A 14,434-nucleotide genomic window follows, 5' to 3' on the forward strand; every position below is an offset into this window, starting at 1 on the left:
ATTTAGACGGCAGAAGGAGATCACGACAGGTCTTCCCAGACCATCCGGATTTTTCGGAGGTTCTTAATAAGGGATGGCAGAACCCGGATAAGAAATTTAGGCAACCCGGGAAGACTTGGGAAAGTACATACCCATTCCCAGGGGGCCTGAAAAAGGGGTTGGGCGGTACCTCCGGTAGTTGACCCGCCAGTGTCGTGACTGTCTAGAAGCACAGCACTGCCAACAGCCAAGGTAGCAATGCTGGCTAATCCTCAAGACAGGAAGCTGGATGCGTGGGCAAAACCGTGTTTTAAGCCACAGGCACCGCCTTACAGCCGATTTTTGCGACCGCATGGGTCAGCAAGGCATCCATAGCCTGGGCCAAGCAGCTACGGAGAGACAGTGTAACAGGCGCTCCACCAAATGAGTTGCTCGAACTGACAGACAACGTCATACAGGCAAACAAATTTGTATGCACAGCAGAACTAGACGCAGCCAAGTTCGGTGCCCGGCCATCCGCTGCATCGGTGACGGCAAGGAGAACTCTCTGGCTGAAAAAAGCTGGTCAGCAGATACAGCATCCAAGATGGCCCTAACAAAATGGCCATTCGAAGGAAACAGGCTGTTTGGACCTAAACTGGATGACATGGTAAAGGGCGCTACAGGCGGCAAGAGCACGTCGTTACCACAAATGCCGGCAAGAAAGGAGAAGGTTCCACTAAAAAGGAAACCGTTCTTTCTTTTAGATCCTTTCGGCGTTTTTTTCATCCCGCCCAGGGTCAGGGCAGTGGTCCCAGTCTACAAGAACCCCGACAGACGCAAAGAGGGGCCCCTCTTTCAAAACAAGGCAAACATGGCGATCCCGACCCGGAATATCTAAAACAGCGAGATCAAAAGAGCGCGGCATGAGATGCTGCCCCCACCCAGTGTCACCAGGGTGGGGGGGGGCAGGCTCTCCCAATTGCGAGAGACATGGGGGAGGCGCGTGAGTAACAAGTGGGTGCAGGAAATTGTGACATCCGGTTACGCAATCGAATTCACGACTCCCCCACGGAATTCATTCTGCAGGTCCAGAGTGCCTACCACCCCGGAAGGAGTAGCCAACCTACAGCAGGCAGTGCGGAACCTTCTGGCACAGGGGGTTGTGAAAGCGATACCGGAGGCACAAGAGAGGCAAGGGTTCTATTTGAATCTTTTTCTTGTACCCAAAAAGGACGGCAGAGTGAGGCCGGTGCTGGATTTAAGGAGGTTGAACCAATTCATCAGAACAAAACATTTCCGGACAGAGTCAATCAAGTCCGTGATAACCTCCATGCAACCGGGCGAATTTCTGTCCTCAATAGATATCAAGGACGCTTATCTCCATATCCCGATTCGGGAAACGCATCAAAAATTCCTTCGTTTCGAAACACAGGGAAGGTATTTTCAGTTTACGGCGCTGCCATTCGGCCTGTCTACCTCTCCAAGGGTCTTTACGAAGGTACTAGCAGCAGTGATGGCGCCACTCCATGCGGAAGGTATATCAGCCATTCCATACCTGGACGATATACTAATAAAGGCACCGTCGTGGGACGGCAACATCAAAAGCATACACGTCACGATGAAGATTCTAGAAGAATTCGGCTGGATAGTGAACCGCGAAAAATCATGCCTAATACCGACACAACACTTGGAGTTTTGGGCATGATATTCGATACCAGCCAGCACCAGGTCCGGCTACCTCAAGCAAAGGTAGACAAGCTCCGGCAGGGGGTCCGGTCCCTAATACAGGGGAAACCGTTAACCCTCAGACACTGCATGGCTATCCTGGGCCAGATGGTGGCAGCATTCGAGGCGGTTCCGTTCGCCCAGTTTCCAGTCAAGGAAACTACAACACTTGATATTGTCACGCCGGAATGGGTTCCGGATGACCCTGGAACAGCGGATCCAGATAACCCCTCAAGTCCAAAGGTCACTAAAGTGGTGGCTGGAACCTGGGAGGCTTCAGGCGGGATGGCCTTTGGGCCCGAGTCGCTGGACAGTAGTGACGACGGACGCCAGCCTTTCAGGTTGGGGCGGAACACTAGGGGATCAGTCTGTTCAAGGAGTGTGGTCTCAAAAAGAGACAAGGCTACATATAAACATCTTAGAGTTGCGGGCCATCTACTTGACTCTCCGACACTTCGGGCCCAATCTCAAGAGAAAAAATGTACGCATTCAGATGGACAACACCATAGCGGTGGCCTATGTCAACCGACAAGGAGGAACACGGAGCGTGTCGGTAATGAGCGAGGTAGCAGGCATACTAACGTGGGCGGAGAAGCATCTGAGCTCGATTTCCGCAGTCTACATTCCCGGAATAGAGAAAACTGGGTGGCGAATTACCTAAGCCGAGAAACAGTGGATCCCGGCGATTGGGGGCTGCACCCAGAAGTATTTCGGACGATATGCCGGAAGTGGGGCACGCCAGACGTGCACCTCAGGGCGTCCCGACTAAATTACAGGCTACGCCCGTTTATGTCCCGAGCACGGGATCCACAAGCAGCGGCAACGAATGCGCTAACCATTTCGTGGGAGGAGTACAAGCTCCTATACGTATTTCCACCCATTCCTCTCATACCGAGGATCCTAGGGAAAATCAAGCAGGAAGGATGATCAGCAGTATTAATAGCACCAGACTGGCCAAGAAGAAGCTGGTACGCGACCATCATAGAAATACTGTTCGACACACCGTGGCATCCTCCAGAGCAAAGAGACCTGCTATCCCAGGGGCCTTTTTTTCTACACCTAAATTCCAAGTCTCTACATTTGACGGCTTGGCCGTTGAGACCGAGGTGTGGAGGAGGAAAGGTTATTCGGAGAAGGTTATCCAGACTATGATACGGGCCAGAAAACCAGCCTCATCGGCAGTTTATTATAGAGTCTGAGAAGCGCTTCTTCACCTGTGTGAGGAGGGGCGGGTACAACCGATGCAATTGTCGGTGGCCAGAATTCTTGCATCCTTACAATCAGGCCTCGAGGTAGGATTGAGGGTAGGCTCGTTAAGGGGACAGGTGTCGGCATTAACGGTACTGTTCCAAAAACCAATCGCAAAGAGGATGGCAGTACGTACATTCCTGCAAGGAGTCGCCCATACGACACCCCCGTTTAAACCCCCGGTCCAAACTTGGGACCTTAATTTCGTGTTAGACACTATGACGGGCCAGCCGTTCGAGCCGCTGAAGGAGATTTCTATGCGACTACTGACCTGGAAGGTGGTAGTCCTCGTCGCCATTACGGCAATCCGTAGGGTCTCGGAGCTGGCGGCTTTGGCTATGCAGGCGCCATATATGACCGTCCACCAGGACAAAGTGGTGCTGAGGCCATCACCCGAGTTTCTACCAAGGGTGGTATCACAGTTTCATACTAATGAAGAAAATTGTCTTGCCTTCTTTTTGTCCAGATCCAGTACACAAAGAGGAAAAAATGCTGCACCACCTGGACATAGTAAGGGCGCTGAGGATCTATGTGAAAAGTACAAAGGCGCTTCGTAGGACCGACACCCTCTTCGTTATTCCGGAGGGGACCCGAAGGGGCTTGGCAGCCTCAAGTCACCCTATCCAAATGGATAAGGTCCCTGATAACAGAGACGTATCGCACCTCAGGGCGCTCGCCGCCATTTCGGGTTACGGCCCACTCCACACGGGCGGTAGGGGCTTACCGGGCAGTCCGTCACGGAGCCTCAGCCCTTCAGGAGGGTAAGGCAGCCACCTGGACTTCCTTACATATGTTCTCAAAATCTTATAAGGTCCACACAGCTGCATCATCTGACGCCGCTCTTGGCCGGAAGATCTTGCAGGCGGCGGTCGTTGACCGCACAGCCGAACTTTGAATGCCCACCCAATATATTGTTTTCGGGACTGCTTGTGGACGTCCCATGGTCTAGGCTGTGGCCCCCAATGATACGGACGAGAAACAGATATTTTTGGTATAACTTACCGTAAAATCTCTTTCTCGTCGCGTTCATTGGGGGCCACAGCACCCACCCCTTGTTTATTTAGGCGGTTGCTGGAACTTTCTGTTCTTCGGTCATGGTTCGGCAGAAAATTGTGCCAAGAGTTTTTGGTATGTATAAAACATAATATGTATAATCTTACTCCCACTGGCTTCCTACTGCTTGCAGACAGACTAATTAGCTGAGTGCCTGCAGGGGGGATATAGCCAGGTAGGGAGGAGCTAACACTTTTTTGCTTAGTGTCGCCTCCTAGGGCAGTGGCTATATCCCATGGTCTAGGCTGTGGCCCCCAATGAACGCGACGAGAAAGAGATTTTACGGTAAGTTATACCAAAAATATCTGTTTTCTAGCTGGAACTGATATGGGCGCAGCTATAGGACTACATGACTTCCAAACGAGTGTAGACCATGTCTGGTATTCTCTCTTTGAGTCCCTGTGTCATTAGGCATAATTAGTGCAAACCTCGCTCAGATTGCGCCTTTAAAATGGTATTGTCATATGAGACACTTATAATTCATCCACATGCATGTCATAAACGTCTGATAGGTTCAGCATTCCAGAAAGGAGGAAACAGTGAGAGGCGGTCATACACACATGCATTTCAGTATATTGGAGTTGTGAAACCTCATCTGTTTACGTAAATGCATGAACTTCAATGAGAGCTGTATACATATCACCTCTTCTCTGGAATGCCAAACTGCGGACCCCCATTCTGCTGATGCTGGCAACAATAGTGAAATTCCTATGTGTTAGACAATTATGGCATATACTATCAATATATAGTTTGTCTCAGACAGAAATACCTCTTTAACCCCTTAGTAACGTGCTTTAAAGGTAACCTCTGCCGTCCCTACAGCACCATGAACTAAGTTATGGCGCTGTTAGGCGACGTGACAGGGAGCTGGATGGGTTTTGTTTTTTTTATACCTGCCGGTTTCCTGGTTCCTTCATGGCCCCCGCTGAATATATCGCATGGCACCAAAAATCCGACTGCTTTCACAGTGCTGTGCACACACTCTCCCATAGGCTTGTATTGAAGAACCGGAAAGTGGGTGCGTATAAAAAATCACTTTCCCTAGCTGTGCCATAACTTAGTTTATGGTGTTGTGGGAGCATGGCAAGTTCCCATTTAACTTTTCGCTCTCCTGATCAAGATAGAATTCTTTAGAAAGCCTAAAAGGAATATATAGATATACAGTTGCAAGAAAAAGTAAGTGAACCCTTTGGACGGTTTCTGGATTTTTGTTTAGCCAGCTAATAAAATGTTGGTTCTTACAATAAGTCACTATTGTAGACAAAAACCATATAGCTAATCACATCCAAACTGTTGTGTTGTATGTCTTTATTGAGCACATTGAGTAAACATCCACAGTTCAGGGAGAAAAGTAAGTGAACCTTTGAGTTGAATAACTTGTAGGTCCTCCTTGTATGTATATGTATTGGTTAGGGCCGTATACAGCAGTAGCTTTCTGCCATTCATCTATAAATCTTTGTTATATACTGAAATAAGCACATTGGAACGTCAGATATCAATTACTAAACATTTCTGTCTGCACTGTAAACTTTTTTTCTTCTTTTGTTAAATATCTGCTAGACAAGATTGACTGCGAGCAACATAGTCCTGGCGACAGGAACAAGGCCCAGATATCCTACACTTGTAAGAAAGCTTACTGTGTTACAAATATTTTCTGCTTGCCTACTGTTTTTTTAAACTTCTCAAAAATTCAGAAATTGATTTGTAAGAATGTTGCCATGCAATAGGTGGTGCTGCAGAGGTAGTGTTTCCATCTCCTATGTGCAGTCTTTAAAAGAAAGATAACAGACATCATAGAACTGTCACATTCTTCAGCTCAGTGGACTGATTAAGTATTTATCTCTTTGCTAAGATTGTCTGGTATTATTTTAAGTCTCAAATTTCTGTGTGTGAACATTTATTTAGATCAAGAGGGGTGTCCCCTCTGAATTTGGATGTTATATTTGTGCCCCATCCAATCCAGTTTCATTAGCCTGATGAAGGGTCGATAGAAGAACCCGAAATCTTTCTGTAACATCATGTATTTTTGTTAGCTATTAAAAGGTATCATATCTACAAGATTACGTGGTTTCTCTTACTGAGAACAGTCACACTATTGCAGCATTTACATGTAGGTTAATGATTGTTTCTATGGTCACAGCACTTTGAGACAATCTGTAATTATGATAGCCAATGTGATAGAGATGCAGCCTGCAGAGGGGAATACAAGGGAAAATTCAGGATACCAGTCATATTAGAGCCAGAAATAGTGTTTTTCCGCATACGCACACAGCAGCTTATTAAACTTACTGCAACTTGCTATTATGTCCCCTAGTGGGAAGGGGTTAACAGGACATACCGTATCTGAAACCAGCCGTAGCCATAGGGCCTTGTTTATTAACCTAATCAATGTCAAGAATGCTACACATACAAAACAAAATTAAATGAGGTGTTACTTCTAACTTCTGAAAATATGTGCTGCTTATTAACCCCTTATAGATATGACCCTTTTTTTTTCGGTTTTTCCTCCTCCCTTTAAAAAAAATCATAACTCTTTTAGTTATCCATCGACGTAGCGGTGTCTGAGGGCTTGTTTTTTGCGGGACCAGTCATATTTTTTCAATGGTACTATTTAATATAATGTACTGAAAAACGTAAAAAAAAATTCTAAGTGGAGTTAAATGGAAAGAAAAAGCTAAATTTCACCATCTTTCAGTGTGTCTTGTTTCTACGATGCACAAACTGCAACAAAAATGACATAATTTTTTTATATGGGTCAGTACGATTACTACAATACCAAATTTATATACTGTATATACTCGAGTATTAGCCGAGTCAATAAGTTTTACCAAAAAAAACTGGTAAAACTTATTGACTCGAGTATAAGCCTAGCTATACTCGAGTATATACTAGGTTAAAAAAAAACAAAAAAAAAAACGCAATACTCAGCTCCCATCCGGCATCTGTTTCCCCAGCCCAAAGCTCTCCCCGGCGGTGCGGCAAGCCGCATCAGACTTCTCCCCACTGTCATCTCCCTGGCTTGGTTTTGAGTTCACCCGCCGTCAGCGCTGTGTGAGAAAGCGCTGTGATTGGATCGAGTGCCAGCCAATCACACCCGGCGCTCGATAAACCAATCACAGCCATTCGGTGATGTCATTCACTGAATGGCTGTGAATGATCGAGTGCCGGCTGTGATTGGCTGGCACTTGATCCAATCACAGCTGTTGTTGTTTCTGGTTGCAAGTAGTAAATGCTAGTCATTCGTCTCATTAGAATTTAGTACATCCTCCTTGCCAGACAATGTTGTATATAAAAAAAAAAGCATTTATAATCCATTAATAATTACATGTTAACTATATTCTGTGGGTCAGTGCAATTTCGTCGATATCAAATTTATTTAGTTTTTTTTCTTTCTAACTATGTTGTACTATTTAGAAACATAATAAAACTTGAACAAAAATGCTTTTTGTCATTACATTCAGACCCCATAACTTTTAGCTTTCTGTTGTTTGAACTATATAAGGGCTTGTTTAGTGCAGGGCAAGCTGTAGTTTTTATTGGTACTAATAGGAGGTACATACAACTTCTTGATCCCTTTTTTTGAGTGGTATGGTGACAAAAAACCTGCAATTTTGGCATTGTGTATTTTTTTTATGGCATTCACTGTTTGTAATAAATAATGCGATATTTTAGACTTTTTTTTTTTTTTAGACGTGGTGTTTAATTTTTCACTGTTTCGATTTTTTTTTCTCCTTTTCAACTTGATATGTAATTTTTTAAAAACCTGCTTTGATTAACCAGTGCTGTGAGCAGTACTAGCCAGTCAGACCAGCATGTGGTATTTAGACAGTTTATGCATACACAGCGTGTATCAGGTAGTCAGAGAAGCGGTATGATCAACTCTGTCTGCTCAGGGCAGAACATCACTTTAATCTTTTTTTTATTATTTTATTTTATAGTACAAAAAATTGTGGAATTGGATTTGTGATTATCTGATTGCTTTTATAACATATTGCAATACTTCAGTATTGCAGTATATTCTACTTTTAACAACAGCCTATTAAACCCCTCAAGGCAGGACATAATAGTCTGAAATACAAGGCAACCCTGGCAGTCCATAATCAGTGTATAATTGTGTCTCTGAGGGGGTGGGGAACGCTTGGGGCTTCTGTATCATAGCTTGTATGGCATATATGAAACGAAAAAATGCATTGGTGAGTGTGGAAAAGCAATAATTAGTCCATTGTATTATTATTACGATTTTACATTCAGAGTATTAGTTTATCGGATCTTCAGAAACATATCTTAACCCCTTAACGCTATAGGACATACAGTGATGTCCTGCAGCGTCGGGGTATGTATCGCACATAGATCTCTTTTCTTACACCGCAGGCGCCGGCTGCTTTTTACAGACGGCACCCACCCCCAACAGCTCTGATAAGCCGCTCATCGGAGCTCTTAACTTTTTAAATGCTGCCGTCAATTCTGACAGCAGTTTTTAAATCCACCGGCCGATGTTCCAGGGTCCCGTACAGCCCCCTTGCGATCTCAAGTTACTGCGCGGGTGTCATGGCAGCCGAGGGTTCCCAGGGCTGTCAAAGTAGAATGCCTATCAAGCAATGCCCGTGGGGTGGCTTGATAGAATGCCAGTCCAATTGCAGTATGATGTAATGCTATGGCATTACATCATACTGCAGGAGCGATTAAAGCATCGTATGTTCATGTGCCCTCTGGGGATTAAAAAAGAAGTAAAAATAAGTTTTAAAAAGCTTTACTAATTATTAAAAAAAAGTAATAAAAGTTAAAAAAAAAAACTTTTGCTATATTTCTAAATAATAAAAAAAAATACACATTTGGTATCGCTGCGTCCATAAAAGTCTGTTCTATCACAGTAACACATTATTTACCATGTGCGTTGAACGTCGTCCGAAAATGGAAAAAAAATAGAAAACACCAAAATTGTGCTTTTTTTTTTGTCACCCTGTCTCCAAGAGAAAATGTAATAAAAAGTAATCAAAAAATCGTATGTACTCCAGAATGGTACCAACAGAACTACAGTACGTTCCGCAAAAACAGAGCCCTCGCACAGCTATGTTGACGAAAAAATAAAAAAGCTATGGCGGCCAGAAGGTGGCGGCAGAAAATAATAAAAAAAAAAAATGTAAAAAATAAAATAAATAAAAGTACTACAGCAAAAACAAAGCTATATAAGTTTGGTATTGTAGTAATCGTACTGACCCATAGAATAAAATTATCTGTTCATTTTTGTTGCAGTTTGCGCACCCAAAGATGGCAGAATGTCATTTTTTTCCATTTTACTCCACTTAGATTTTTAAAAAGCTTTTCAGTACATTATATGGTACATTAAATTGTACCATTGAAAAATACAACTCGTTCCGCAAAAAACAAGCCCTCATACAGCAACGTCGATGGATAAATAAAGGGAGTTATGATTTTTTTAAAACGGGGGATGAAAAAACGAAGATGGAAAAAAAAAAGGCCGTGTTATTAAGGGGTTAATAAGCAGTAGAGATGAGCGAGCATACTCGTCCGAGCTTTATGCTCGTTCGAGTATTAGGGTGCTTGAGATGCTCGTTACTCGAGACGAGCACCACGCAGTACTCATCTCGATTAAACGAGCACTGACCATTGAATTCAATGGAGCCGGCAATACAGCCGGCTCCATTGAAAGCAATGGGCTGCCGGTGATCGCGGGATGAATTTTCGGGAAGGGCTTAAAAATATAAGGCCTTACCTGAAAATCATCCTAAAATGTGTAAAAATAAAAAAAAATACAAATGTCAGCATAAAGATCGTTCTCCTCTGCCATAGCTGTAACAGCTGTGGCAGAGAAGAACGATGTTAGCCCATTGAATTCAATGGAGCCGGCAATACAGCCGGCAAAATTCATCCCGTGCTCGCCGGCAGCGCATTGCTTTCTATGGAGCCGTGAATGGCCCCGATTTTCACAAATGAAAACCTTAGCGAGCATCGGCGATATACAAAAATGCTCAAGTCGCCCATTGACTTCAATGGGGTTCGTTACTCGAAACGAACCCTCGAGCATCGTGGGAAGTTCGGCTCGAGTAACGAGCACTCGAGCATTTTGGTGCTCGCTCATCTCTAATAAGCAGCAGATATTTTTAGAAATTAGACGTGACGCCTCAATTAATGTTGTTTTGTATGTGTAGCATTCTTGACATTGACACATTGTTTATCTGATAGATCCCTGGTGCATTGGAGCATGGCATTACAAGTGATGATCTCTTTTGGCTGAAGAAATCACCTGGGAAAACGTAAGTTACATCTTATCTCCTTATTTTGAATTGTGATTTTCATGATGCGTTTTATTTGACGTTATGTAACTTATTGTTTTCTCAGTTATCAAATACATAAACCCAATAGTCACAGTATTCTGACTTTGTCACAGGCACACCATTAGAAAATTAGATGAAAACAATAATAACAACTGTAAAGAGGGTTAAAATGCCTGATTTTGGTCATCAGGGCTATTGATGGATTGTTCAAAAATATATAATGTTTTATTTTGGAAACCTTTAAATGTGATTGTTGATATATATAGGAAGTATATGTATGATAGGATGTCGGGTTAGAAAGAATTTTCAGACTAGCTTCAACGTAGGCCATGTGTAAGAGGAAGGTTAATTTTTAACAAATTGGCACTGCCTCTTCCCATATCTATCTGTTTTTGGGGAATTGTAGGCAGCTACTAAGATACCGAGCAGTAGGCGGCATTAGTGTGGAGGGATACTGTTGTCCGTGGGCTGCCAACTCTGTTTGACGTGAGTGGTAAGCAATATGTGATTTAGTGTGTTCGCTGCTAAAAAAGTAAGTCTTGGGGTAGTTTCTAAATAATGCCCAAATGCGCTCCTCTCTGCCCTTCACAATTCGATTGTGAGCTGCTGTTTGCTTGCCATAGCAGCCTGGGGCCCCCAGCACTGGCATGGCTGATTGCCTTTATACCATGCCTGTCAGATCATGGTATCATGAAAAAAATGGTATTACATTAAACTGCATAAACCATCAAACGATTGCAAGTTCAAATCCTCTATGTAGACTAAAAAAATGAGTAAAAAACATTTATAAATTATTAGAAAAAAATACAAGGAAGTAAAAGTAAAGAAAAAGAAATCGGTTTCCCATATTTAGAATAAAAAACCCTCAAAACAATAAAAAACACATTTGATATCACTGCGTCCATAAAAGTCCAGTCTATCAAAATAACAAATCATGTATCCCGCACAGTGAATGTCATCAGAAAAGAAACAAATACACAATGTCAGAATTCTGCTTTTTTTTGATCAACCCCATCAATGAGAAAAATGTAATAAAATGTAATCAAAAAGTCATATGTACTCCAAAACAGTACCAATATAAACTACAGGATGTCCCATAGAAGAAACGAGCCCTCGCACAACTAAATCGATGGAAAAAGAAAAAAAATGATGGTAGTCAGAAGATGACGGCAGAAAATAATTTACATTTTTTCTGAAGATAGTCTGTTTTTAAAAAATAGTTCATCAAAGAAATATATATATATCAGTTATCGTGGTAATCATACTGACCCACAGAATAAAGTTATTATGTCATTCTTGATGCCGTATCTACACTGTAAAAACAACCCACCCACCGAGAAGGCAGAATTTCATTTTGCCTTAGTTTTTTTTCCACCTAGAGATTTGTTTACGTTTTTCAGTACATTATATGCTACATTAAATAGTACCATTAAAGAAAAAAACATCTCGTCCGGCAAAAACAAGCCCGTAGACAGATACGTTGATAGATGAATAAGAGTTAGGATTTTTTGAATGTGGGAGGAAAAAAATCAAAAATTACAAAAAGAAACGGTCCTTTAGGGGTTAAATAAATGGAAGCACATATTTTTGTTTGTGGGTCAGGAGATTAATGGTTAACATTGTAAAAATGTTTCTCAAATAAAATACTGTATTTTTATATAGCTGTCCCTATATAAATCAGACCGATAATTTCCGTTAATCCACTAGAGGGCAGCACGTGTACGTGTTAAATCACTACTTATTCTACTGTCCCAGCCATTGTAACTGAATTATTTTGAAGCCAGTTTGATGATATCATTGCCATTTATTTATATGGCTACACAACACTTCAGGATTTTACGTACAGCCAATTTATGTGTATATTGACATAACTGCAGAATTTTATAGGGCTTAATAAATCTTAGCATTTTTGTTGTAAAATGTTCCTGCGTGTTTTTATGTAAGATATCAAATTATTATACTGTAAATATCCAAAACCCAGACACATGTTGTATTTGCAGGTAGCTCTGTGTGTAATTAGTAGTATGCACTGTCTCTGTTTGTCTCCTTTACAGTATATGTCTGTTTGAAAATATTTTAGATTAATACGTACAATGCTTAAAGGGCTTATCTGACTTATGGCCCTTTTACACGGGCTGACAATCGTTTAAACGACTGCATGAGCGCTGACGTCACTTCTAATGTCGTCAGCAGTCATGCAGAGCGCTTACACTGAAAGACTTATCGCTGGCTTCTTGCTCAGCGATTTACCTTCTACGTCAAGCGCTAAACGGGGAGCGTTTACACGTAACGAAAAGCCAGCGATAGTTTTTTCGCTGACTGAAAGTGATAATGACAAGTGAGTTGAGTGAACGTACTCTGCCGAGCTTGATGCTCGTCAGAGTATTAGCATACTCGATGGTGCTCGCCACTTGAGCGAGCATCACGCCACGTTCGACCCCGCCCCAGTTTTGACCCCTCCCTGCTGCGCACATCAACGCTAGTTTGTGGCTGGCTACAGAGGGCGGGGGGGGGGGGGGGGGGACTGCAACCGGCGGGTCACATACAAAAATGGGATTCGCTCATCTCTACAAGTGAACAAATAGTGAGTGTTTTTTGGGTTTTTTTGCCACTTACACTGAACAATTTGAATACATTTTGAGCGATAATTGTTACGTTTTAATGGGCCACTATTTAATAGTTATGGAAACATGCTTCACATGTGTTAAAACAAGAAACCAGCTTGTACTCTATTCTCCCCGCTGTGTCCAACGCTGCCGTTCTAGGTCTCCCCTCTGAAGTAGTGCATATAGGCTGCAGATGCTCCTTGTTTGAGAGGTTGAGCTCTGTCATTGGCTGCAGCAGCTTGAGACACCCCAGACACGGGCTGCTGCAACAGCCAACAGACATTACATGAGTGGGGAGACCACAGAGGCAGCACTGGACACAGTTGCAATAGATGAGTATTAAGGCCCATTTAGATGTGACTATGATCGCTCAAAATTCGCTCAAACGTCAGTTTAAGTGACCGTTTTGAGCGATTATTTTGCATAAACTCTTAAGTGGCTACTCAGCTAGTTACGAGTTTATTGGCATGCAAATGAAGCCTTTTGCTGAATGCAGATAATAGCTGGAGGTCTGTTATCTGCATAATGCTCCTTTGTTCTTCAGCGGGATAGCAGCTGAAAGAATACTATCAGCGCTATCCTGCTGAGAACTCAGCATGCGGTCTTGATAAAACACATCGCTGACTTTAAGCAGGCTTGAAGTCAGCGATCCACGAATAGTGCACGATAAGCCCCTGTTTAGACGCAGCAATTATCGCTCAAAAGATTTTGAGCAATAATCGTGTCTAAATGGGCCTTAAGATGGTTTGTTATTTTATCACGTGGGGATCATGTTTTTGTAACAATGAAATCAAGCTCTTTAATTATTTGTGTAAGGGCTCTCTCACACATTGCGTACTCCTGCGTGCCGCAAATCCCCATACTCTAGCTTAGTGTGTATGTGCGTGTAAAACACACTTGTTGTGTGCTTTTTAATTTTTTTATGCGCGCTGTGTGCAAGACACAGTTGAACATAATGTAAAGTTAGTTACCACCAGTCAATACTGTATAATTGCATCTACGTTTCCATTACCTGTGGACTTCTAGTTTAAAAGGTAAATTACCAAATGGTTACATTTAGAATGTGGTTTTAATAGATGTGTCTATAATTCAAAGTAATTTTTTATGTATTGAGTAGCAGGTACAATTGACCAGTGCTGCACAGCAGTATTCATTGCATTGTCATAATCATTCTGGGCAAAAAGGAGCAAAACTATTTTTTAGGAATCATTCCGTTGGCATTATCAGTTTTTCCCAGGTGTATACATGCTGACTCCTCTGGAGCTGTGGCATTGAAGCAGTGCTTGATACATACTCCTAAGTCTGTAGGTATTCTATGGATGCATGATTTATAGTGTTGTTAGCTTTTCATAGCTCTGCCCTCATTACCGAGTTTCCATGTAATCAATCTGTTCTGTACCTGTTGCATTTCAGTGCTAAATTGTTTACCGTAGGACAGAAGCCTCTGGCGGTTCCCCTAGTTTTAAAATGCGACATTTGTCCTACAATCTCCACTTAGGGTTTCTATGTGTTTACAATGTGTCAGCGTCGTCAGAAATTCTCCTG

At 42.6% G+C, this 14,434-nt stretch overlaps 1 protein-coding gene across 2 annotated transcripts in view; it reads left to right on the forward strand.

The window, feature by feature from the left end:
• The window catches only part of TXNRD2 (thioredoxin reductase 2), a 107,706-nt gene that overhangs the window by 24,092 nt on the left and 69,180 nt on the right, over positions 1–14,434 (forward strand). For both annotated transcript variants that reach the window (XM_066603474.1, XM_066603475.1), the window contains 2 exons: positions 5,548–5,610; positions 10,192–10,262. In XM_066603474.1, the coding sequence (XP_066459571.1) occupies positions 5,548–5,610; positions 10,192–10,262 (134 nt within the window). The remainder of the gene's footprint in view (positions 1–5,547; positions 5,611–10,191; positions 10,263–14,434) is intronic.

The sequence above is a fragment of the Eleutherodactylus coqui genome, chromosome 5, assembly GCF_035609145.1.
Source record: "Eleutherodactylus coqui strain aEleCoq1 chromosome 5, aEleCoq1.hap1, whole genome shotgun sequence".
Lineage (NCBI taxonomy): Eukaryota > Metazoa > Chordata > Amphibia > Anura > Eleutherodactylidae > Eleutherodactylus > Eleutherodactylus coqui.